This window comes from Stegastes partitus, unplaced genomic scaffold (assembly GCF_000690725.1).
Source record: "Stegastes partitus isolate 25-593 unplaced genomic scaffold, Stegastes_partitus-1.0.2 Scaffold69, whole genome shotgun sequence".
In the NCBI taxonomy this organism is placed as follows: Eukaryota; Metazoa; Chordata; class Actinopteri; family Pomacentridae; genus Stegastes; species Stegastes partitus.
Genome location: NW_007577800.1, coordinates 557914 through 580820, shown reverse-complemented (window position 1 = coordinate 580820; position 22907 = coordinate 557914). Strand labels below are relative to the sequence as shown.

General features: G+C 41.2%; 2 protein-coding genes across 4 annotated transcripts in view; one reads left to right on the top strand and one right to left on the bottom strand.

The window, feature by feature from the left end:
- The window catches only part of mcamb (melanoma cell adhesion molecule b), a 68507-nt gene extending 64152 nt beyond the window's left edge, over positions 1-4355 (top strand). The window contains exons 12-17 of one of the 3 annotated variants that reach the window (XM_008276322.1): positions 684-825; positions 1131-1193; positions 2265-2306; positions 2732-2855; positions 3661-3772; positions 3893-4355. In XM_008276322.1, coding sequence (XP_008274544.1) covers positions 684-825; positions 1131-1193; positions 2265-2306; positions 2732-2855; positions 3661-3772; positions 3893-3895 — 486 coding nt within the window. In that variant the 3' untranslated portion in view covers positions 3896-4355. The remainder of the gene's footprint in view (positions 1-683; positions 826-1130; positions 1194-2264; positions 2307-2731; positions 2856-3660; positions 3773-3892) is intronic. The other 2 variants (XM_008276323.1, XM_008276324.1) reach the window with 2 other exon arrangements.
- Positions 4356-7186: 2831 nt separating this feature from the next.
- cbl (Cbl proto-oncogene, E3 ubiquitin protein ligase) overlaps positions 7187-22907 on the bottom strand; it is a 38731-nt gene continuing 23010 nt past the window's right edge. The window contains exons 5-16 of the mRNA XM_008276320.1: positions 20873-20994; positions 18881-19018; positions 18023-18110; positions 17182-17313; positions 16792-17010; positions 15917-16048; positions 14643-15062; positions 13651-13739; positions 13250-13456; positions 13041-13129; positions 12051-12296; positions 7187-10586 (exon numbers count right to left, since the gene is read on the bottom strand). Of these exons, the coding sequence (XP_008274542.1) occupies positions 10291-10586; positions 12051-12296; positions 13041-13129; positions 13250-13456; positions 13651-13739; positions 14643-15062; positions 15917-16048; positions 16792-17010; positions 17182-17313; positions 18023-18110; positions 18881-19018; positions 20873-20994 (2178 nt within the window). The 3' untranslated portion in view covers positions 7187-10290. The remainder of the gene's footprint in view (positions 10587-12050; positions 12297-13040; positions 13130-13249; positions 13457-13650; positions 13740-14642; positions 15063-15916; positions 16049-16791; positions 17011-17181; positions 17314-18022; positions 18111-18880; positions 19019-20872; positions 20995-22907) is intronic.

Genomic DNA, 22907 nt, shown 5'->3' with positions numbered 1-22907 from the left:
TCCAATAGGGTCTTCGCACCCTTTTGGGTGCTCGGACCCTAATCATGATATTTTTAACTTTCTGAGAGTCTTCAAACAACTCATCTGTGATGTGTCGTTCTGTTTGGAAAATAAACCAAATCTAAGCTAAACTGGAGAAATATCAAAGTATGTGTAGTCAGATTTTTTTTATCCAGTAATTGTAACTGACTGCAGACTGTAGTGACTCCAGTGTTTGTTTTGAGTTTTTGTAAAATGAATAATCAAATTATTATTTTTTTCCCTTTTATATGTATGACATTATAAGTGCATCACACTGCACAGAAGACATTTTTGTGTTTTTCTCTTCCTCTAGTCATGGTTATGCTGTCTGAATAGTTGTGCAGGACGTTATAAAGCAAGATGAGTCCATAGGGAGTAAAAATGTAAAACACCCAAAAACTGCTCGAAATTCAGAAGGTTAAGCATTAAAGCTTTAACAATACTGGTCTAGTTCAGATAATTTGTTGTCTACGTTTATTTAAAACAAACAAGCAAACAAAAAACCCTCACTGGCCTTAGAGAGCTGCCGATAGCAGCTGGTTTAGGTGCATTTCAGAAAAATGACTGCAGGATGTATCAGAGCTGTGCTCAAATCTTCAAATCTGACCTGTGTGCTGGTGGGCCTGCCTTCCTCTGCGTCTTTAACTGCGTGTTTGTTGCAGATCATCAAGACAACAGATCAGACCGAGACTGAGGAGGGCGCTGAGAGCACCGTCAGTGTCAAGGTCACATCTGACATGACTGTTTTCTGCAACGCCTCCAACGAATACGGCACTGACTCAGTGACCTTCAACATCAAAGCCAGTGAGTTCCCTGCTGCTCATGTTTCCTCTTTGTGCTCTTCGTCTTGGTGTTTGTGTGTTCGTCTCTATCCGTTCACTTCCCCCCCAACGCCTTCTGTTCCTCCCCTTCTTGTTTGTCTGCTATTTTTACTGGGTCTGAAGGCCATGTGCCACAAGGTTTTGCCCGTGATTCCAGTCATTTCAATGTGTGTTGTTGCTGTTTCCAATGAGACATTGTGAAGCTGTGTTGCTGTTAAATGTGCACCCCTCCTCCCCCATGTGGTAACAGTGAGTGTCCTCCCTTCTGTGCCCTCTACCTGCTTTCAGCTAAACATACCACTACAGCAACCAGCACCACTACTACCACTACTACCATTTCCCATGACACAGGTAAGACCACTCGAGCCAAATCAACTAAAATTAAACAAAGCGTCATGAAAAAGACTCGAAAACTAGGGAGAGAGATACCTCAGGAGTCAGAGGTTAGCTATCTGCATGTTCAGTGTTAGGTGGTTTACAGACTTCTTTTCATTTAGTCTGGCTGTGCTGTTTTACTGTGAGTCAGACAAAATGAATGTGAGCCAGAAAGAAAAACTTCAAAAACACCTGAAGGCTGCAGCAGTTACCACAATGGCATGACTGTTGGGTCATTACAGCAGTTCTGGTTTGTGATTGCTCTGATTAAAAACTCTGTGGTTTCCACGAGGCATTTACAATTTTAAATGGGTTGTATCACTGAGGTCTGGTATTGCTGCAAGGTGTCTTTTTGACTAATTTGTTGGCGCAGCTGGTATTCTCTGCTTGTTAAGTCATTACATGATAAAGCTACTTTTTTGGCCTTTAAGTATGAATGAAAATTTAGAAATCATGTGAAAATAAAAGGTTTGTACTTTCTAAAAAGAGATCAGTTAAATCAGATAATCAGAAATGAATTCCTGGCTACCTTCTACAAAGAAGTGTTATGAGTGGAGCGCATATATGTACACGTTACACAAACGCACACATGCATCAGTGTGACTCAATGAAGGAGCTAATGCTTTAAATGCACTCAGAGAAAGTCTCCTGACTCCCATTACGGGTGCTGCTGCCTTGTGTTTTCACGTTTGTCCCTCCTCTCTCTATCTGTATGTCAAAGCTAGCAAATTTCCAGCCCCTCACAGGAAAACTGTTCTGGGTTGATGCTTCTGAGATTAAACAGGACTGCTCTGGGAAATGACTGTTGTGCTGCTGACCACAGTTTGCATATCAGACTAGATGTTTAGCTTCAAATCACAGATAAGATTGTTTCAAATTAAACATTTATTCAAGCCTCTGTGGAAGCGGTCTAAACTGAGTGTGTGTGTGTGTGTGTGTGTGTGTGTATGTGTGTATATGTGTGTGTGTGTGTGTGTGTGTGTGGCCTGCTGTTGTGAGTTATTTACTGCGTCCCACTGATAATTGTGCTCATTTGGTTTTTCTCAGTTAAAACAGAAACACCTAACCCAGCCAAGAAATTCAAGAAAGGTTTGTACGTTGCGCTGCTGCAGATTCTTTCCCACCTTTATGCAAAGGCACAAAAAAAAAAGCTTCCTTCCACTTCTCCTTGAAAAGCCCCCCCCTCGCTGTCTCGCCTCCCGGCATTCAGACCCCCTTCCCCCCTGATGAACAAAAACATCAAAACCCGTCACTGAGTTGTTCATCATCTTCACCTCTTCCTGTGCATGTTGTCATGCTGTTGTACAAGCACACCTCTCCTCCCACAGTCCTGAAAAAACTTCCTTCCTTTCTTTAGGTTGCCAGGTTTAGGTCACGTGAATGATGCTCGTGCTGCACTCTCTTTAGACGCACTCTGCACCTTCACCTCTGTTAGGCTCTGCTGCTGTTGTCTCGTTCAAAATCCAGCAGCACAGAGTAACCCTGTGGTTGTTTTTGTGATTCTTCTCCACCAGAGGGCAATGGTGTTATCATTGCAGTCATCATTATCTGCATCCTGCTCCTGGCCATCTTAGGCAGCGTGCTTTACTTCCTCTACAAAAAGGGAAAGATCTGCGGCCGGTCCGGCAAGCAAGACCTGTAAGTACTAGTGAGAGCAACTAGATGTAACAACACATGATTTCTCATAAAATACGAAGAGAAAGAAAGAAAGAAGGTAAACATAGGTATGAAAGGCATGGGTGACATCTATTATCGTTCTTCATGATGGCTCAGTTTCACAACAGGGTTTTGTACAAAACTCAATGCAGAGTGCTGTTTAGCACAAACAATAAATGAACTGCTCAGTTGTCAGCATATACCCAGTGTCCAGTGTCCAACGCATCAGGTGTTACCATTTATCTTTATTTTAGTCCTTGTGTTTTATTCCATCTTTATTTTATATAGTAGTGAAAAAAGATGCAATGTTATAATGTTATAGTCTGTTGCAGTCGTGTAGAATGTTTTCTTTAACGTCCTCTGACATTACAGCTGTCACACAAACATCATTTTGTCTTGAATACATGTAGGTTTTATTTTTAATGTAGGCATTCTTACTCTACGTAGTAAGAAAAACTCAGTTCTGTGTAAAAATTGGCACTTCTTTAAATTCCAATTTTCTCAAGAGTGTTCATGCGATTTTTATTGTAATAAGAAAAAGTATTTTTTAATATGAAAACAGGTACAATGCGCGAGATTAAAAAACACACACACACACACACAGATAGAGCATTACTATAGCAGCAAACAACTGTCTGCTGTGTAAAGATGTAGTGGAGCAATAGTGTCCTGAGCAGAGAATGGCACCACACTCCATGAACTATCTCCCAGCCTTAATCATCTCTCTCTGGCTGCACAGTTCACAGCATTTTTTCCTAATGTGAGCTCGATGTTCTCTGCCTTGCAGCACCAAAGAGAAGTCCAACAAAGATAACATTGTGGTGGAGATGAAGAGCGACAACACAGAGGAAGCAATTCTCCTCGGAGTCAATGGAGAAAAACAACCACCCAACGACCAGGTACATATCTAATCTTAAACGGAAAAACCGAAGTGCTTCTGTTCAAATATAATACTGGTCTGATTGCACCATTATCATATTTACACATCCTCCACCCTGCCTCTGTGTGTGTGTTTGTAGTAAAGTGCAGTGAGTACCTGCTTGTGCAGAAGTGAGGAGGTGACCGCAGGCAAACCGACAGCTGCTCCAATTCTTCCCTCTCAGGCTCAGACCCGCCTTGATGCCTTCAAGCTCCCAGCTCAGCTCCTTCTTCCAGAGTTATGTCATGGAAAAGCTCAGTTATCCGTCAGTGAGTATCAAGATGGAAGACCGAGACTCAAGTTATTCCAAGCTGCAGCCTTCGCTTACCGTCCTTCACTCCACAGCACGTTTCTGTTGGAATGCAGCTCCATATCATAACTCTGCTAATAAATCTTTCACCTTCAAAACCAAGAACAAACCGTAGCCTGTACCTTTCATTACCGCAAGCCTTGTATACTGCTGATTGTCCATAGAACAATAATTAGAGCACAAAGCTGACCAGGGACTGTTTTTATACCCAACTAAGCATCACCTCAGGCAAAGCAATCACTGAAGAGCAGCCTGAAACAGCTCAACAAGTGTACATATTATAATCTATGTATATATTTCTTTATTTAAAATAACACAATAGGAAAAAAAGAAAAAAAAAAACAAACAAAAAGAAATGACCAGATAGTGTTCTTTTTTTTTTTTTTTGGGATGCTCTTTTAGAGAGAGAAAGGGGAGCTTAGTTAGATATTCTGTTCTAATTTTTTTTGTCTTGTTTTGCTTAAGTCTGTACACTGAAATCTTAAGTCTCCAGCGACGCCTCTGATCTAAAGCCACGTCACAGCCTCACCAAATATTTGCCTTTTAGCTCCGAAAACAAATCTGTGGGTCATTTGATCGCATGTTGATTTTTTTTTTCTCTACATCTGACACTCACCTTTCACACTCCCCAGTTTGTGTATATTAATGAGGATATTTTTGTGAGACAGGTGAATAATCTGTTCAGGACTTGCCATAGAACTCTTAACATTCTTTTTACTTTTCTCTGCATTTTCTGTCCTTCAGTCTAGTTTTGATATTTTATGTGTGTTTGAGTTCATCGTTGCCAGCAGTCAAGTTACAGATGCCTTACAAATGACATTGAAAGCCATGTAGAAAATGCCACATTTTGTACTGTTGGTTATATTTAATGTTTGGTGCACTGATTTCTTTGAGGTGAAACAGCTGTTTCCTTTACGTGTCTGTATGATCATGAAACATATTTCTGTAGCTATTTTTTTTCTTTCTTTTTAAATGAGATGAGGGTAGAACAGATTATTGGTCCATGCTAATGATGGTTCACAGCATGAAGTTGCCCTCGTTTTTAAGGAGAACAAAACATGTTTCTGTTTAATGAATGAATTAAATCATGTGTTGACTGAAACTTGAAATAATCTGTTGGAGCCCAGAGAGACACAGAATCCCCCTCAGACTTGATGCCTTAAATTGACAACCACTCCTCACTTACATGTAATGACAAGTGATTTTCACGCTGGTAACTACAGGATGTGACTACTGAGGAGGGGGGAATGACAGTGACTCCACATATGCAAATTAAGTTTGAAGACAATCAAGCAGCTCTGTGCAGCTGTCACACGTACCTTCCTACCCTCTGTCAGTCCGTTTTATTTCTGCTGTTTTGAAGAGCTACCACTGTTACATGATTGTTTGAAATCTGTTAAATGCCTTTTCATGTCTTGGATTTGTAAATGTATTAGAATTAATGTCATTCGTGACATTCAAACCAATTTACCAACACGTTCATTGTTTGTAGTTTTTGAAAATTATACCAAATAAAGATTGGCTGGTAAGAGAAAAGAACTGAAAGTGTGTCTGTTTGCTTTCAAAAATGTCCGCTTGACTTATTACAACAGCGTTGGGTCAAAGTTTAGGCAGAAAAGAAATGCTCTTACTGTTTTTAAATTTTGCAATTTCATAAAACATGAAAGCAGCTTCTTCAAAAAGAGCGACTGTATGTAATTTGATAATAATAATGATTACAGGAAAAAAAACAAAAAAAAAAGTTGTTTATGTAACTTCCAATGACTTTAGGTCAGCTGAACATGAATAATGTGACATTTATCTACAGTCAGAGAAAGAATTCTAAACAGAATTAACTTTTCTAAATTAAATGATTGATGTGTCAATGCTGATTTGGGTTGAGAACGCATTTTCTTTCAAGGACATTTTCCGAGAATTAGTCCAATGTTCAACCACTCTCTTCAGAAAACTTCAAAGTAAAATACAGGCCTGTAAATAAAGTGCTCTTGTGGTCCGACTCCTGCAGACAAACAAAAATCTGTAGCGGGCCCTTTTTGTAAACAGTAGACAGGTTTATTAGGTTACATAGGACTTTTATAGGATGGTGATTTGATATACTAGTCAGGCAGTCAAATCGTATTTTGGTTTTTAATGCAATTACAAAATGCATCTCAATGCATGCTGCAAGACTGCAGGATATATGAACAAGGGCGCTGAAGTATTGAATCCGTCTGCCGTCCTGACTACTTAGAGGTTTCTGCAAAACTTGAGCGTCTTTAGAATTTCATCTACTGTGTTGTGCTGTGAAACTCACTTGTCTCTGTATCTGTCCCTTCATGCCGCCTTCTGCTCGACTTGTTTCGAGTCATCTTGGGTTTGTCGTCTCTTCTTGGCCACTCCTGCTTGCTCAAAAGGTTACTTGTAAAATGTCCAGTACCTCAGTGTTGTACAGCATCTAAGTGATACAACAAAAGCAACTGGACTTGCTCGCCTTCGTTTTAGCACTTGAATATACCATGACCTGGATGTAGAGTCTCCACAGTGTTGTTCAGGATTGCAGACGTTATATCAGCATGTATTATGAATACACGTGTTTTGGGACTTAAAGAAATGCAGAAGATATCTTTTGCTTTATTTGTAGTTTATAAATGTTTCTTTGTTTTTATCCATCCATCCATTATCTATACACCGCTTAATCCTCATTAGGGTCGCGGGGGGGCTGGAGTCTATCCCAGCCGACTCAGGGTGAAGGCAGGGGACACCCTGGACAGGTCACCAGTCTATCACAGGGCTACACTTAGAGACAGACAGCCAAGCACACTCACATTCACACCTACAGACAATTTAGAATCACCAATTAACCTCAACATGTTTTTGGACTGTGTGGGAGGAAGCCGGAGAACCCGGAGAGAACCCACGCTGCACAGGGAGAACATGCAAACTCCACGCAGAAAGATTCCGGTGCCCACACCGGGACGCGAACCGGCAACCTTCTTGCTGCGAGGCAACAGTGCTACCAACTGCGCCACCCTGCAGCCCTCTTTGTTTTTATCCAGAATGTAATTATGCAAAACAACCATATTTTTAGAGAGGACAGACATGTGATGGCTTTTGCTTATCATTTTATTAACAGCAATGTGCATACTTCCAAAGTGATATGAGCTTTAAAAACCATCAAAAAATTAATGAATGCCTTTTACTGATGAGAAGCGACGCGGCTACGCAGAACAACGGCTCCCTCTTCTGGCAGAAAATTGAAATACCCCCAACAGCGGGGGCTGAGGGCAACAGAGGGGGGAGGGGGGGCTGGTAAGCATCGAGCATCTCCGAGAGGATGAGCACTGATCTGGGAAAGGCAAACAAAAAAGGATGCCGAGGCCTTTCACAGACAAGCGCTTGCACTCAGCGATGAGGCCTGACGCGGCTGAAGAGGCAGAGGACAGATCAACACAAGCAATACCGCACAATCTCGCCTTCAGAGATCAACAGGTACAGATCAATACCGACAGACTCTCTTCAAAAACAAAGGCCTTATTCTAAAACATGGTGAGGGTCTCTAAACATATGGCACTGCTCACAGAATTATTCACATAAGTAAACAAAACCTTTGGAACAAAATACATGTACAGGAATGCAAAATGAAATAAAACAGCCATTTTTTTTTCTTTTCATATCACTAACTTTATACAGTTTGCTTTTCTTTAGAGTGACAGTATCAAAGCACAAATTGGTATACTGTGCAAAAACAAAATAAAGGTAATTAATACACAACAATGACATGCTGTCCTTGAAACATCAACAAAACATTGGTACAGTATTGAGGATTGGGGGGATGTCCCCGTCAATTACCCATCATTCAAGAAGTTTCTCAAGGCAACTAGGAACAGAAGAAAAAAAAAAAAGAAAAAGAAAAGAACTAGAGGATGGCCAGACAGCGCGGAGATTGCTTCCAGTCAACACACAGCATTACCGAGAACAAGCTAGGGCTGATTAGCTATTGACGTGACTGACTCCCTCCCAATAAAAACATTCTTCATATGCTGGGAGTGGTTCAAGTCAATGTACCTAAAAGCTCCTTGCGTGGATTTATCTTATTCATTCATAGTACCTGGAAATTAAGCTGCTGACTCTAGTCCTGCGAACACTGGAAATAATACAAAAAAATGTGCAAGTTATAATGTGACGAGAAAAAAAAAAAAAAAAGAAGTAATAGGCTACTTGTGTGACTTCATTAAGCGGATACTTTTGGCTACATGTCACCTGGATGAACAGACAGCTGACAGGTGAGCTGCCGTCTACGCCAGCGAGTCTCCTCCGGGTTTTGACAGCCAGGGTGAACGCCACAAACATTATTCCTGAGTTAGTTCTTACAGTTGGCCCAAACACTGATTTTTTTTTTTTATGTAGACTTGGGGGTGGGCCAGCAAACCCATGAGCCTACGATTTAAAAAAACCAACCAAAAAAAAAGCCTCAGCAATCACTCCCCTCTCAGTGGGGCAAAAGCGCGGAGAAAGGGAACCGATGTGAAAGAGAAGCCTGAATCCATCACAAAATGGCTGGTTTCCATACCCAAAGCATTTTGTTTGCTTTATTACTGTTGCTAAACAGAGTCTACCTACAGAGAATATATAAGAAAAAAATGTTAAAAACACTGACGAGTCGACAGCTTGAGAGGGCTGCAGGCTCACAAGCCGCTTGTACTTTCAAGTATGCTACATTATGGACTGGAGAAACAGGTGATACTGTCACTTTAAAGAAACAAGATGACGGTTAAACACAATATTCACAAATGTACACTTAAGGCTTAATTGTTTAGCACTAACAATAGTAGCAGCAGTGAAGCACTTCTGAATTAATTAGAATAACAATATTTATGATCATATTACAATAATATATTACCAAAGTAAATCAATGACTTTTTTTTTTTGTTGTTGTTGTTTCGTAACACCGGACTGAGCTGGACACGGAAACCCGAACCAGCCAGCCAATGAAGTTAGACAAAGACAGAACGAAAACGTTTCAGCCGCCACGGATCACACAACGCTAGCCTGTCTGGTACGGCAGGGTCGTCAACATTAGTACGTCCTCTAACAATCTCACTGCCAGGCTCTACAGCTACACTAGGCCCTGCCATATGAGTTAGAGCAGTAGTACGTTTACAGAGCACGAATCTGAGTATACCGACTGTAATTCCACATTCATGTTGTACAGGAGCAGGGGTTCATTTAAGAGCAGGCCATGAGGAGTAGGACTGGCAAACACACACTCACACACACACACTCACACACAAACAATCATACACACACTGCCAGCACAACAGTCCAGACCTTAAACCATCGTCATGCTACTTTTAAAAATACAACACGACAAAACGAGCATGTTTTTCTATAAAAGAAAAAGTACCAAAGCAACGTTGTTAATCAAAGGCCATAACAGACTGAATTCATAATGAAAAAGCTCTGCTGCATGTTTTTTTTCTTTTTTCTTCAAGCTGCTGCCGACCAACACGTCCCGGTGAGGAAGGCACCTCGACTGTTCCTCCTCCTCGCATGTACTACTCCACAGTCTCACAACCCTCAATCTGACAAAAAGGGCCAAAACCCCCTTTAATCTGGTCCCTGTCTACCTATGTTGCTTGTACCAACAGCGACCCTCAAAGCTGAAATCATTTTCACATACTATATATGCACGTACTGTATATATATATATATATATATACATATATATATATTACACACATTTAATATATATTTACTCATATATTAAATTTTCATATAGACATACATTTTTAGTTTTATTTGTGAGGTGTTGGTTACACTTTTCAGCAAGAGGCTTCAACATGAAAGATAAGAATATGTCTTCCCAGGATTCCGACAAAAACCTTGCGTTATGTGGCGTCCCGTCACCGTCCCACACACGCTTAGTCAGTTCCGCGGAGATGTTCTCGAAAACCAAGAGGCCTGCTGTAGCAGGCCAGACACTGTTGAAAGCGCATGGAGTGCAGGGCACAGAGTCCCAGAGATGCTGTGAGCTCGCTGGAGTATCAGCCAGGTAAAAATCCACAGGGGCGAAGGGTTTCAGCCAGCACCAGAAATAGTGCTGCAGGCAATGGGCTTTGGGTTATGGGTTGGTCTGTACCAACCTAAACCAAACCAGGCTTGGCCAAGCTAGGGCAAGAGAGCAAACACAAGAGCAGCACAAGGATGTGCTATGTAAGAATATGCGCGGTGGAGGGAATGGAGACAAACTCGCGTAGGATATTCTTGGCCATTTCGATATTGTTCTGTGCAATCATCAGTGCTTTCTGGATGTCCTGGTAAGAGTATCCCTGACTCATGAGGTGCTCAATCTCGCTACTGATTTGAGGGTTGGCTTCTCCTCCTGTTGCCCCACTGCTGGGTGGAGCAGGGACGGGTGGGACGGGGCTGGGCCGACGCTCTGAGTTGATTCGTCTGGGAAGAGGCTTTGGAGGTCTCTCTGGTGCTTCCACCGGCTCTGAGAAGGCTGAAGAAACGGTCAGAGTGAGTGTACATGCTTTTGAAGTCTGGAACACTGGTTTTAGTTCAATCACAAACAACCTACAATAACAGTAAGCAAAGGTCAACATATGTATGATGACGCACTTCACTGGGAATGATTTTGATTTAATATAGAAAAAAAGGTTGTCATCGCTTTAATTGGGCCTGAAATAAGCAATTCTGAGCACTTGTTGGCTTGTACCAGAGCCATTTAGTTGGTCCCCTGATGCAAAGATTGAGGTCTTCTGTGGAATGTTCACATACCTGGTAATCATTATTGTTGTTAGATGTCAACTCAAAACAGAAACAAGGAGATTATTTTGAATCAAATCATTTCAGGAAGGAATGGCTTAAAGTCTTTTAGCATTGTGGTTGCCATTTATTTTGCACTGAGCCTGTCAGTGTCTCCACCAAAATCCTCTAAATCTATTGTTGCCAGGAGTCCTTCTCTGAATCAGCTCTCTGTGGATCCTTCTCCCTGCACCCGTTTTATCCTTTACAGACTGTGAAAGGACACTAATGCTGCGTTAGCTGCAGTCAAACCTCTGTGCAACCTTGCAGTCTGAAGTAAAGGACATCTCAGTGGTCAATACAAGATTCCGATGGTACAGCAGGTCATCACACATAAGGCGTGTCCACCATCCTGGAGGCATCACATACCGTTTCTCTAGTGTAGAGGTCACTAATGTTATCGAGCTCTCTGTAATTATTGGTCTTTACCCCTTGTTACACACTGTGATTGCGCATACTGGATAGCAATCAATCCCAGGCAATCGATCAAAGTCCAACTTTAAATCCAACTTTAGAGAGGCTCTGAAAAAATATTTCATGTTTAGGCCCCATACCAGGAAGAGGCAAAATGCTTTAGTTGACTTTTTCACTACTTCAGGATATTGATTTATTAGCAGGAGCTGCACATAGAAGCTGCTGCTATAAAATTGTTATATCCAGGGGATTTTATGAAACGGACACACAGTTTTCCATTTTTGCCAAACATATTCTGTAGATGACATCACTGATGTAAAATTTGAACTTTTAAATGCAAAGTCTCTTTAGGGAAGCCCAAATTTTAAAGGGTCAGTTGACTTAAATCACATTTTCCACAGAGACTGATGGTATTTACCGTTCACAGAGTTTAATCTGTATTTCACCCTTCTAATGCTTTAACACTAGAAAACAAAGATATATCTAACCTGTGATAATGTGGATGAAATAGTTTATTAATTATCCAATAATCTGGATTTTTAAACAATACTTTAACAATTACTTTGTTGAAGTTTAGCCATAAACACTACAAAGTACCATGTTCAAAATCAGGTAAACATACCTTTTAAGCAACAACTAAGTTCATACAGAAGTGACGCAGCGCCTCATAGTGACTTGATCAATAAAATAAGTTCTGTTATTTATAAAAAACAACTTGTTAGTCCATAAGGACGTGTACACTTACATGCCGTAGCTCCGGCGTCTGAATCTAGAGAAAGGCGACTGAACGCAGCTGTGGAGGATGAACAGGATGACGAGGATGATGAAGAAGAAGACAAAGACCCTCCCATCTCTGACAGGGTCCGTCGGGCAGGGGGCAATGGCAGCCGGGGTTTTGGGAAGTCGTAGCCGTTCTCCTCCTCTTCCCTGTCCTCGACTGCATGGTCTCTGGGACCATTGGTAATCGCCAGAGGGGGCAACTCTGAATAGTCTGTAAGGATCGAAGATAATATGTTAGCACTGAAGCATGTAATATACAAAGAACTTCACAGAATTAAATAATTATATCCTCTAAAACTGCTTCAGATGACTCACAACTGTAACCAGAAATATATTCATGCCAACACTGAAAGTAGGTGTATATGTTCTTTGTAATTTTAGCTAAAAGTTAAAATGCAGAAAATTCAGACTGACTAGTTGGAGTCAGTGTTGCTCCAACAGTGGCTCATTTTGAAGGAGACACAACAAAAATAATAATAACAATAATTGATCAGATTTATATCGCGCTTTTCTGGACACTCAAAGACGCTTTACACTGTCAATTATTCATTCACACACATTCATTCTGGTGGTGGTAAGCTACGATTGTAGCCACAGCTGCCCTGGGGCAGACTGACAGAGGCGTGGCTGCCATTCTGCGCCTACGGCCCCTCTGATCACCACCTCAAACAATCCATTCATACGCATTCACACCAGGCAAGGTGGGTGAAGTGTCTTGCCCAAGGACACAACAACCAAGAAACAGGTTACAGGGCGGAATCGAACCGCCGACCTTCCGATCACCGACTGACTCGCTCTACCACCTGAGCCACAGCCGCCCCAAAATAAACAAATATTTACAGTTCACTGAAAAGCTAGAAGTATGGTAGCATAGAAATCGAAAATAATATATAAAAGTTATTCGTGCTGCCTAACTTCTTGTGTTATTTGTACTCAAGTTTGTGGGTTAAAATACCTGAATCTCTGGCTTGTTGTGACCTGGACTGGATGTTGTACATGGCTTCATACATTTGAGGTCCATCCTCTAGTTCAGCCAGTGCCAGTCTGCAACAACAAACAGCAGAAATAAAATAGCAGTGGTGGACAAATCCCTGCAATAACTAATAAAAAACAATAGTTAATTTTTGATGGGCTGGAGGTGGATTCATTGAGAGGTCTGAGTACCGTGAGTGAGGTGTGGGGGCTTGGGTCTGTGACTGGAGTGCTGATAGGGGCTGAGGCTGTGGGGGCCTTGGGACTGGTGGGGTCTCCCCTACAGGTGGTGCTGTGATGGGGGGCAGGACCGGGCGAGAAGAGGGGATCATGTACTCCGACTCCTCCTCACTGTCACGCGCCTCCTCTCCAGCCACTGGCCTCAAGGCTGAAGACGTTCTGGAAACAAACAATTCAAGAATATTTACAGTGGAACTGGAAATACACTTTTACAAAACAGTAACACTAAAAGGTCAAATGGTTTATGAGTAAACAAGTCTCCTAAAATATGTAGTTTGTATTTGTGATTGCAAGTCAGCAAATATCATGTCAGTAATTCATATGACTATGTATACAATGCTAGTACAATGCACCTGCTTGCCAGTGAATAGATGGCATTGGCGGAGGATGATGGTTTGACTTTGGGGTTGTCATAATCTTGACCAACTACAGCAGCAAAACTCTGGAAAGAAAAAAAGAGGCAGACATCTCAGAAACTTTAAAGTGAAGGACATCTGGAAACCAAATATGAATTGAATTTAAAGCAACACTGGTAAATATCCTATTTTGTTTCTTGCTGGGAGTTAGATAGGAAGACTGATGCCACTTCACTTTGAAGGTGGTGCCAGCAGGTGGTTAGCTTAGACTAGCTTAGCATAAAGACTGGAAATTGGGTGAACAGCTTGTTTGGCTCTTTCCAGAGGCAGCACAATTCAGCATCTACCAAAAAATCTAAAGCTCATTAATTAATGCACTTTATTTATATTCATTTTTACTGAATGCCAAAACTGTAGCATCAAACTGACCAGCTGTGGTTTAATGGGGGCTTATGTGCCAGACTATTTTTTGACTTCCTGGGGTCTGTACAGGTTGTCTCCGTTGTACTATCTTCATTAAATTTTTCTTTTAGTCTAGGACTAATCCATGTCTGGGAAGCTGATGTTGTAATCAGTGAGCTTTAGAGGTGCAGTTTTTCTTTTTCCACTTGTGCAGCTGTTTCACCTAGTTTTCAGCATTTATGCAAAGCTACGCCAACAACTCCTGGCAATATATTCCCATTTAATGTTCTGTCAAACTCTCCACAATAAAATAATTATGCATTTTTTATAATGCAGGAAGAAAGATGACAGAGATGGCAGGGACAACATGGATTTTACAAATGTTTACAAAAATCACAAATACAACTTAATTTCAAGTATGGTCATATAGTGATCCATCAGGAATTTCATGATAAAACTCAACACTTGCTGGATTATTTTAGTCTTGTTTGGGCAGTTACTGCTAACTTCAGTGCTCTGCGTGCTTGTAACTGCAGCCAGTGAATCAAATGGCAGTTTAGTGTGTTGTGTGTTGTGGTTGCTCTGACCAGCTGGTGGTCCAGACTGAGGGAGCTGTTGTTCTTCTGCGAGTCTGAGCGCGTGTCCAGGGCGGAGGGCAGTGCCAAGGGGAGGGAGTGTCTGTTGGAGAGCTCCCTGACACCTGCTCGAATGTCCACTCCCAGACTGGAGACTTGGGTGGATGAGGAGGAGGATGAGGAGGATGAAGAAGAGGAGGTGGGGGCCTTGGGAACAGGCCTGGAGTTCCAGTCAGTCAGGGGTCGGTTTGGGGGTGTCGGAGGGAGCTTATCTCGAGGGGGCTCCCCAGGAGTGCAGGGTAAGGGCCGCCTCTGGAGCCGCCCATCGGGGGCTGCCCCAGCTGTGTGGGGGCGGTCTGGAGGAGGAGGAGGGGGTAGATCGCGCAGTGCTGGAGGAAGGGGAAGAGGCTTGTCTTTGTGGTGAGATGCTGCCTGGAGGGGCGAAACAGAGATGCAGGGAGCTCATTTAGACTACATAAAATATTGATGTGAAAGCAAAGAAAACTCTGTGCTCTTATCTTTTGCACTGTGAAATAATCCATTTAGCAAGAATACCACTGTGTATGCATTTGTCATCATAGTCAACAATATATGTAGCTTAGACAAATAACACAGAGGAAAAATGTTGTTTATCCTCTGCAGACAATTCAAGCCTCCCATGCTCAGCTTCCATTTACAAACATTTAAGCAGAAATATGAGGCAATATTGATGTTTGAGTGAGTGGAAATGCACTCGAAAATTTATGACATTCAGAATATAAAATACATGGATTATTGTGACACTTATTTCAACACCTTACTTGTATCAAGGGGGCAATAGGAGCAAGTATTCTTTCATCACAGAACTGGGTTACAAGTGAAAATATTCTTAAATTTTAGGCCCCTTTCTTTTCTTCTTGGGCTCTATAAAAGTCAATCTACAAACCAGCTGCAAAGCAGAATGTTTGATTCATTTGACTAGATATAAAGAAGGAATTAAGTAACTAGCTTTTGTGTAAAACTGAAATTGCTTTAATATTTTGAAATGATTCAGACCACAATAAAAATAGTATTTAAATTCCATCTATGTAAGGCTAAACATCAACAAAGTCCCCTCATTTTGCTATGACAGCACCATTTCCTGTTGTCCTGGAGGCCATGAGACACAATTCAATACATGAAACGGACAATCAAACTACATATTAAGGATTTTGCATGACAGTGAAACATAAAAACAGCTTGACCAAAGTTACATTCTAATATCCTCTCCTGCCTGATCAAGGTGTGGGTTGTGTATTTTCAGTTACCTTACTGGTGACTCCAGGGCTGGAGGCACCAGGCGGGTTGGGAGGTCTGTGTGGTAACAGGTCTAGTCTGGGCGGCACAGGGGGAAGAGAGGACTGAGGGGGCATGGACATAGGTGATGGGGGACGCTCCACCTGGATTACATTTAAAAAAAAAAAAAAAAAGTCAAACACCTCTGATCAGAAACACCTGAGTACAGTCAAGGTCAACTTTCTGTGAAGCTAAAAATGTCAGTCAAACTCTAATGTTTTAATCCTAAAATGTCTGGCAACTATGTGGCTAAGTTTAGCTAACACCACATTTTGTGCAGACGCTTGAAAAAAACAGAATCTAAGAAATCTCGTTTTGATGAAACAAACACAACAAGTACACAAGTACATTTAAAGCAATGGTCAAAGAGTCCAGGTCAGCAATCAAAGCCAAAGAAATAACTGGGAACACATCAAAGTGTGTGTGATCTCAGGTATTCACCTCTCTATAAACAGATTAATGCGCAGAGTTTCTCAGAGGCACATAAAAGATGTAAGGTAGGAGAATGCCCCACATATCAAATATCAAGAGGCACAAAAAAAAGCTGCTACCTTGGCACCATGAAAGATGTAGATGAAAGACTTTAGATGCGAGATGTAAGCTTCAAGCTCAAAAAAGTGAAAAGGGCAAGACAGGGAGTGTTTCATCTGTACAGGGATGGGTCTCTCAAAAAAATACAGAAGATAAGAGGACAGTGAAAACCCTAGAGGTGCACTCAGGGTGTTAAGTGCCTCAGTGTTTTATCAGTGGAAAATAGCAGAACAGCTTGCTCAGTGCCACGACTGGAAACTGAGCAAACTGAAATAACTTCTGTTTCAATTAAGTCAAGGTCTTTCCACAATCTTACTTTTGCACAGGCAAGTTTGCTCATCATGAGGTGGGGGTCTTCAAGTCTGTCGTCATCGTCGTCGTCATAGCTGGGTGACGGCGCACCCTCAGCCCCAAACGTGCCCCTACAAGATCCTCCACTGTTGTCTTTGGGGTCAAAAGGATCTACAACAATAGGTTCTGTACCCTTAATCTCACAGCGGCAGAAGGGACAGCCTGTTCCCTGACCTTCAGACTCCTGTAACAAAAAAAAGCAGATGTAACAGGCGGAGATAAAAGAAGGGTATGCACTTTCATATGTCTGTTATGTCTGCAAAGAAGAGCACTTCAGAGCTCTTCTCTCATCAGGTAAGAGTTATGACACTTAAACCAACCCACACAAACCCCTTCCATCCACCCACTCTTGTACCTGCCAGGCAGTGAGACAGGAGGTGCACATGAGATGACCACAGGGCTCAATCTTCACATCCTTGTCATTCTCGGCACAGATCTTACAAAGCTGGAAAGTGGAGCCCATCTCACAGTAGAGCTCGTATTGCTCCTGAGGGGAAAAAACATGACAAAACTGTAACATCATACAGAGGCTACACCACCTGAGATCATTTTTGAAAAGAGCCTAGAAGGATCTGAAGCGTTAAGTTAAAATGTGTGGGCGTATTTTTAGTTTCAGTCTTGTGCTAAAGCAAAAATAAGTGCACAACCTTTGCGAAACTCAGACAAGATATGGTATTAGCTGAGAAAGCCTGGTTAGATTGATTATGGTTTGACAATATTTCACAGGTACAACAGTGCTGCATGCTTAAATATACTGACAGGACAGATGGGATTTCCTAAATTGACAAAGGACTGATTTGTTTCAACTATAAAGCCATTCAATTAAAAATACGTAATTTATATTAAATCTTATTTACAGTTGTTAAAAGCAGTGTCTAACACTATGCAAAGGAAAAGTGACCTAGTTAAGATAAAGTTAACGTTTTCAATCTTAAAACAAGAGGAGTATGTTTTCTATATACACACGCAATTCTTTTAAATCTTTTAGTAAGTCGGCTTCTTTGACTAACTCAGTTCCTGTGGGCTATTTTATCTCATCTTTTACTTCTGCTTACTTTTGGTCATTCGTTACACTGTTTGTACGTGACATCTTTCCTGGGCCTTTACAATAACATGTAAAATAGAAAATGATGCCAACAAAAATGTAAAAGATATTCAAGGCTGAGGATGCAGACTGAGCAGCACACTTGTCTGACCTGCGTGACTTTGATGTGGTCTTGAGGCGACGGCTCACACAGTCCTGTCAGGTCAGGGTTTTGCGTCCGCCCATCAGGAAATAAATAGCTGGAGATGCAGAGACACACAAAATTAGAAAGTATGCATCGAAATCTAGTAAAAGCATCCTTGAGTAGTTCAACAGGCACTTCAATTTTAAAGTCATTATTACTATTATTATTAGTCTGATTAGGCTACACGTAAACCTAACAGGCTGGAGCAATAAAAACATCTGTTCAATCTATTCATTCAATACCAGTTGATGCACGTACAGCACGTGACTGTTTTACAAATGGGTCAGAAACTTTAATTAACATCTGATAAATGTTTCATAGGTGCATGTGATATATTTTACAGTTTAAATCAGCATTTGATTACCGGTTGAGACAGGCCAATCATAGCTTTCATATGCATAAAAACATGAGTTTCACAGCCGGTTAAACCACCAACTAAGGTTTGCATTAGAAACCAACACATCTAATTTGGCTAGGATAACACTGCAATGATGGGAAACAAGCAAACTGCTATGACTGGTTTGGTTTAGAGCTGAAAGGCAGATTCCATCCACAACAGGGCTAAATAGTTTACACAGAGATGCATGCTTTGTAAAAAGGGGAGGAAAGAAAAGCAGAAATTACAAAAAAAGAGAAGCCCTGTGTAGGAACTGCATCAAAAAAAAAACACCAACCAGTCACACAGAAGTAGACCTGCAAACCAGAGGTTCTGATGAAAAAACCCACAAAAAAAAAAAAAAAAAAAAAAACAAAATAAAAACCAAAAAAAAAAAAAAAAAAAAAGGACAGTGTTAAGTATGCAACACGAAATGCCCATTGACTTACAATCCTTCCCTGAAACCATCTATGAGGGCCTGGAAGAGGGGTTTATTATGGGGAATAGTCTGGAGTATATTTCCATCTGCCGTCACGTAGCCAATAGCCCACTGGCCCAGTCGTGTACAGCTCAGTCGGAAGATGTAACTGAGGACAGAGATGAGAAATAAGACATGCTCAAGTTGTGTTAAAGGTTCACATTGAAAAAAGTAATGAAATATTGGGCTGCAAACTGTCCGTGCAAAATGTTCACGTGTAGAAACATCTTCAAGGATGCACAACCTTTTATAAAACAGGTCCAAATGCAAAAATGTCGACTAAATTATGCATGGACATTTTCCTTTGGGAAACAAACATGTCAAAATAAAGTCAAACAGCAAAGTTCTGAACACACTTCACACAAAAAGCTGAAAAGATTAGCCATCTATAGATAAGGACAACATAAAAGGCATTTTCCATACGCTAAGACATAAGAATATATTAAGTCACAAGTTACATAATGTAGATACTATATTACATGTACATTACACATTTTAATGGAGACAATGTGTGAAAACAAGACATCAGGAACAGCTACAGCTTATCATGGAATCCAGCTAAAATGATATGCTCTGGGAGAAGAACAGAAATTGTAGCCTCAGTTTTAATATAGAGAGAGATTCTCGTGCTGGAAGAGCATTTACAGTTGGGGTGCATACTAGGCAAAACAAGCACATCGAAGCCAACCAATGCTCATCAAAATAATAGACAAATAACCAAGCACAAGTCTATTTGGACTAATAAAGCAGTGACAATGCTGTATGAATTGGAGTGCTTTCATCATGAGCTGGAGGTGAGAAGGGGACTTGGTTGCTCCTTGTTATATCTGCCCGTTGCACTATGTCTGGAGTCATTTAAATGAGCTTGAAACAGGTTAAAGCACAGCTGCTTGTGCTCTTGAGACAGACAGAGTGGAAATGTAATTGGCAAAGAGAAGGTGCAATGTACAAGATTTGTACCTAGAAATTATTGAAATAATAATCAGCTCTGAAAGGAACTGACTACCCTTGCAAAGAACCCAGTCTCTGTTGGTACTCTAGCATTAAGGGCAATCTTGAGGCCTAGTGTATGTGACTGATGTAGGCAAACAAAACAAAAAAAACAAAAAATAAACTGGCACTAGAACAAACAGAATGATTAAGAGGCTCTTCATCAATAATTGGCAGGAATGTACTGAGTAATAAAACGTTCCTTGTGACGTCTTTGTTGTATAATGCAGAAGTGGAACCACCGCTGTACCCATAGTACCAACAGAATTCTCCTGACAGCAAGTTGTAATTTATAGTGTCAAAACTCTGCAATCACATCAGGCTGTAACTGCTCGGATGTCAACGTGGCCCTACACAGGCCAGGCCCAAAGAGTGACATCAGCTTTCAGCGTACAATCAGACCATTGATGCAAGGTACCAGTGCCACGCTGCCCTGGGTCCTTCGTACATCACCCAAGCCAACACACACACAGACACACACACAGACACAACTGCATAAATGGTATTTGAATCTGGCACCAACATTGAAGTTATGCGATCTCTGTCCAAATAATAATGTAAAGCCGAACCTTGATAATTAACATACATTTATATCATCTTCTGAACAGTGACAAAAATAAGTCATTGCTATGCTGTTGCCCATGGAAACACATAAGCATGATTATGTGATGTGTCTCGTTAAGCTCCAATAATGTAAGTGAAAGCGTGTTGCTCTCTGCCTCAATGTGCGAACAAAAGCCGATGACAGACACTGAACTTTTTTTTTTTTTTTGAGCTGATGGAAGGTCACTGTGGCAGCGGAGCTAATTCAGATATGTACTTTATTCAGAAATGCGCAGTTACGTCTATATTTGCAACAGTCACCCACTGACACCGCGTCTCGAGTTCTGACAGCAAGCTGATTTAAACTGCATTACAGGATGTGCGTCGGTATCTTTGTATGTGTATGACTTTCTGTATAATTATGTCTCACCTGCCAGGCTTGTGAATGAACTTTTGCAACCGCGCCTTGACCTCATCGTAGGTGAGGAAGGCCATGTACCCCGGGTGAGTAACTGCCAAGCTGTTCCAGTTCCGCAGCAGGGACGACCAAGGCTGCACAGACACACAAGAGAAAGAGAGAGAGAGAGAGTGAGTCATCGGATGTGTCAGTGAATGGACACAGCAATAACAGTATGAGCACAGCAGTGGAGAAACATACTGCATCATGGGTGACGTTCAAACAACTGTTCTGTGAGCATCAGTGTGACTTATAATGGCTGTTCCAACCTCGGTCAAGCAATGTAAAAAGGCAGTTTAAGCATAATTTGCAGTACTTAAAACAGCATGCACCTCATTTGGCACCATCTGGAGCCTCAGAATGAAGAAGGTGAAATGGACAATAGCAGACTGCTTCCAATATTGTATATAAAGAAGGCAAGTCAGCTTTTTAAGTGCTTGTGTTTTTTTTACTGTAAAGACTACTTGACCCAAATCCAGCCATCCTAACAATGAGGGGTAAAGACTTGAGCAAAAACTTTAAAATAATTCATACTACTCCATACCACGTTGACTGAATGCGGTAGTGAGTAGGTGGTTCCGCAATTGCCGTCACTAGTTTGTCTGGTGTGTGAAAGGAAGTAAAATTAACAGATACGACACTGGAAATGAGCTGCAACAATGATGAGCTGCAAAAACGCCAAGGGTAACTTGTTCTGTCCCCTTCTGACTTCACAATACTTGCCCAAATTAAAATCTGTTGCTGGTTATTTTTACTTCTTGCACACAGGAAATGACGAGTCGAAACTGCCTCTACCGCTGGACTCGATGTTACTGCATCTCATCGCTCTTGTGTGCATTTTTGTAACATTATCACAGACAAACTCAGTAAATAGATAAAAGTGGGGCGATTAATGCAGTATTCAGTAACAATACATTAATCTTAAGTTGTTTCTTACTGCCATTAGGATGTAAACTCATCCTTGACCAGCTCTAAATGAGCATAACAGTCTTTTTTACATACACTGCTTTATTTACCCCTACATCATTCAGTCTAAAAATACCTCATGGAATGAGAAATTTGAGGGGCTCTTAGTGTCATAAAAAACAGTATAATCACCCCTCGTCTACCACATATCAAGGACAGTGTTTAAAATGGCCACAGGCTCACTTCCTCATGTGAGTTTGAGGACATTTAGAGGAGGACTTTTTCTGTATGAGGGAGTGTCATAGGAAATGTCTGTAATCTGGTTAGGCTTCATTAAGCCTGTCGGTGTCATGCACACAACTAGCCGGGGATAATGTCACTCAGGGAATACACAACGTACAGTGCTGCATACACAACACAATGCAAGAGGTTTTAGATAATGTAAATTAAAAGGCAGTGAGTTTACTTATGAGATCAGCAGTTTTCATTTGATACCATGTTAATTACAATGCTGCTACAACATGCTTGCACCACATAATATAGATAAGCTCTGATGATGGTAGTTGATAAACCCACCCTCTGCCCTCCCCTTTCTCTATCCTTTCTATTTTTCTTATCTGCCCTCCTTTTTCCACCTGCTTCGTTCTACACTGATGAGAAGAAGGAGTTTCTGAATTGTGGTGCAACACCTGCACACCATAAATATAAACTAGAATGCTCCAAAACCAAGTGGGCTGTTTCCTGCTGCCCTGTGTACATGATTGCAAATTATATATGGCTGGTTGCATTGAGCGATTTACCTCTACACAAATTCTAGCACATCATTTATGAGCTAGTACTGTGGTCTATCAACTACAAAGTTAAGTCAGGGTTTGGCAAAATAAAACATCTTAGAAATTAAGAAGGTACTGATGCTACTCAACCCCAAAAGCATGTTTAGGACAAAAAAAAACTTTCGCCTAAAAGTTCTACATATTTTCATCTTTACCATTCAATACTCATTCAGATGTAAAAAAGTACAATCTTAGTGTGAGTCTCTGGTACACATGAACCTGTCAAGGCCTCATAAAACAATATCAGACCTAATAAAACGTACATAATA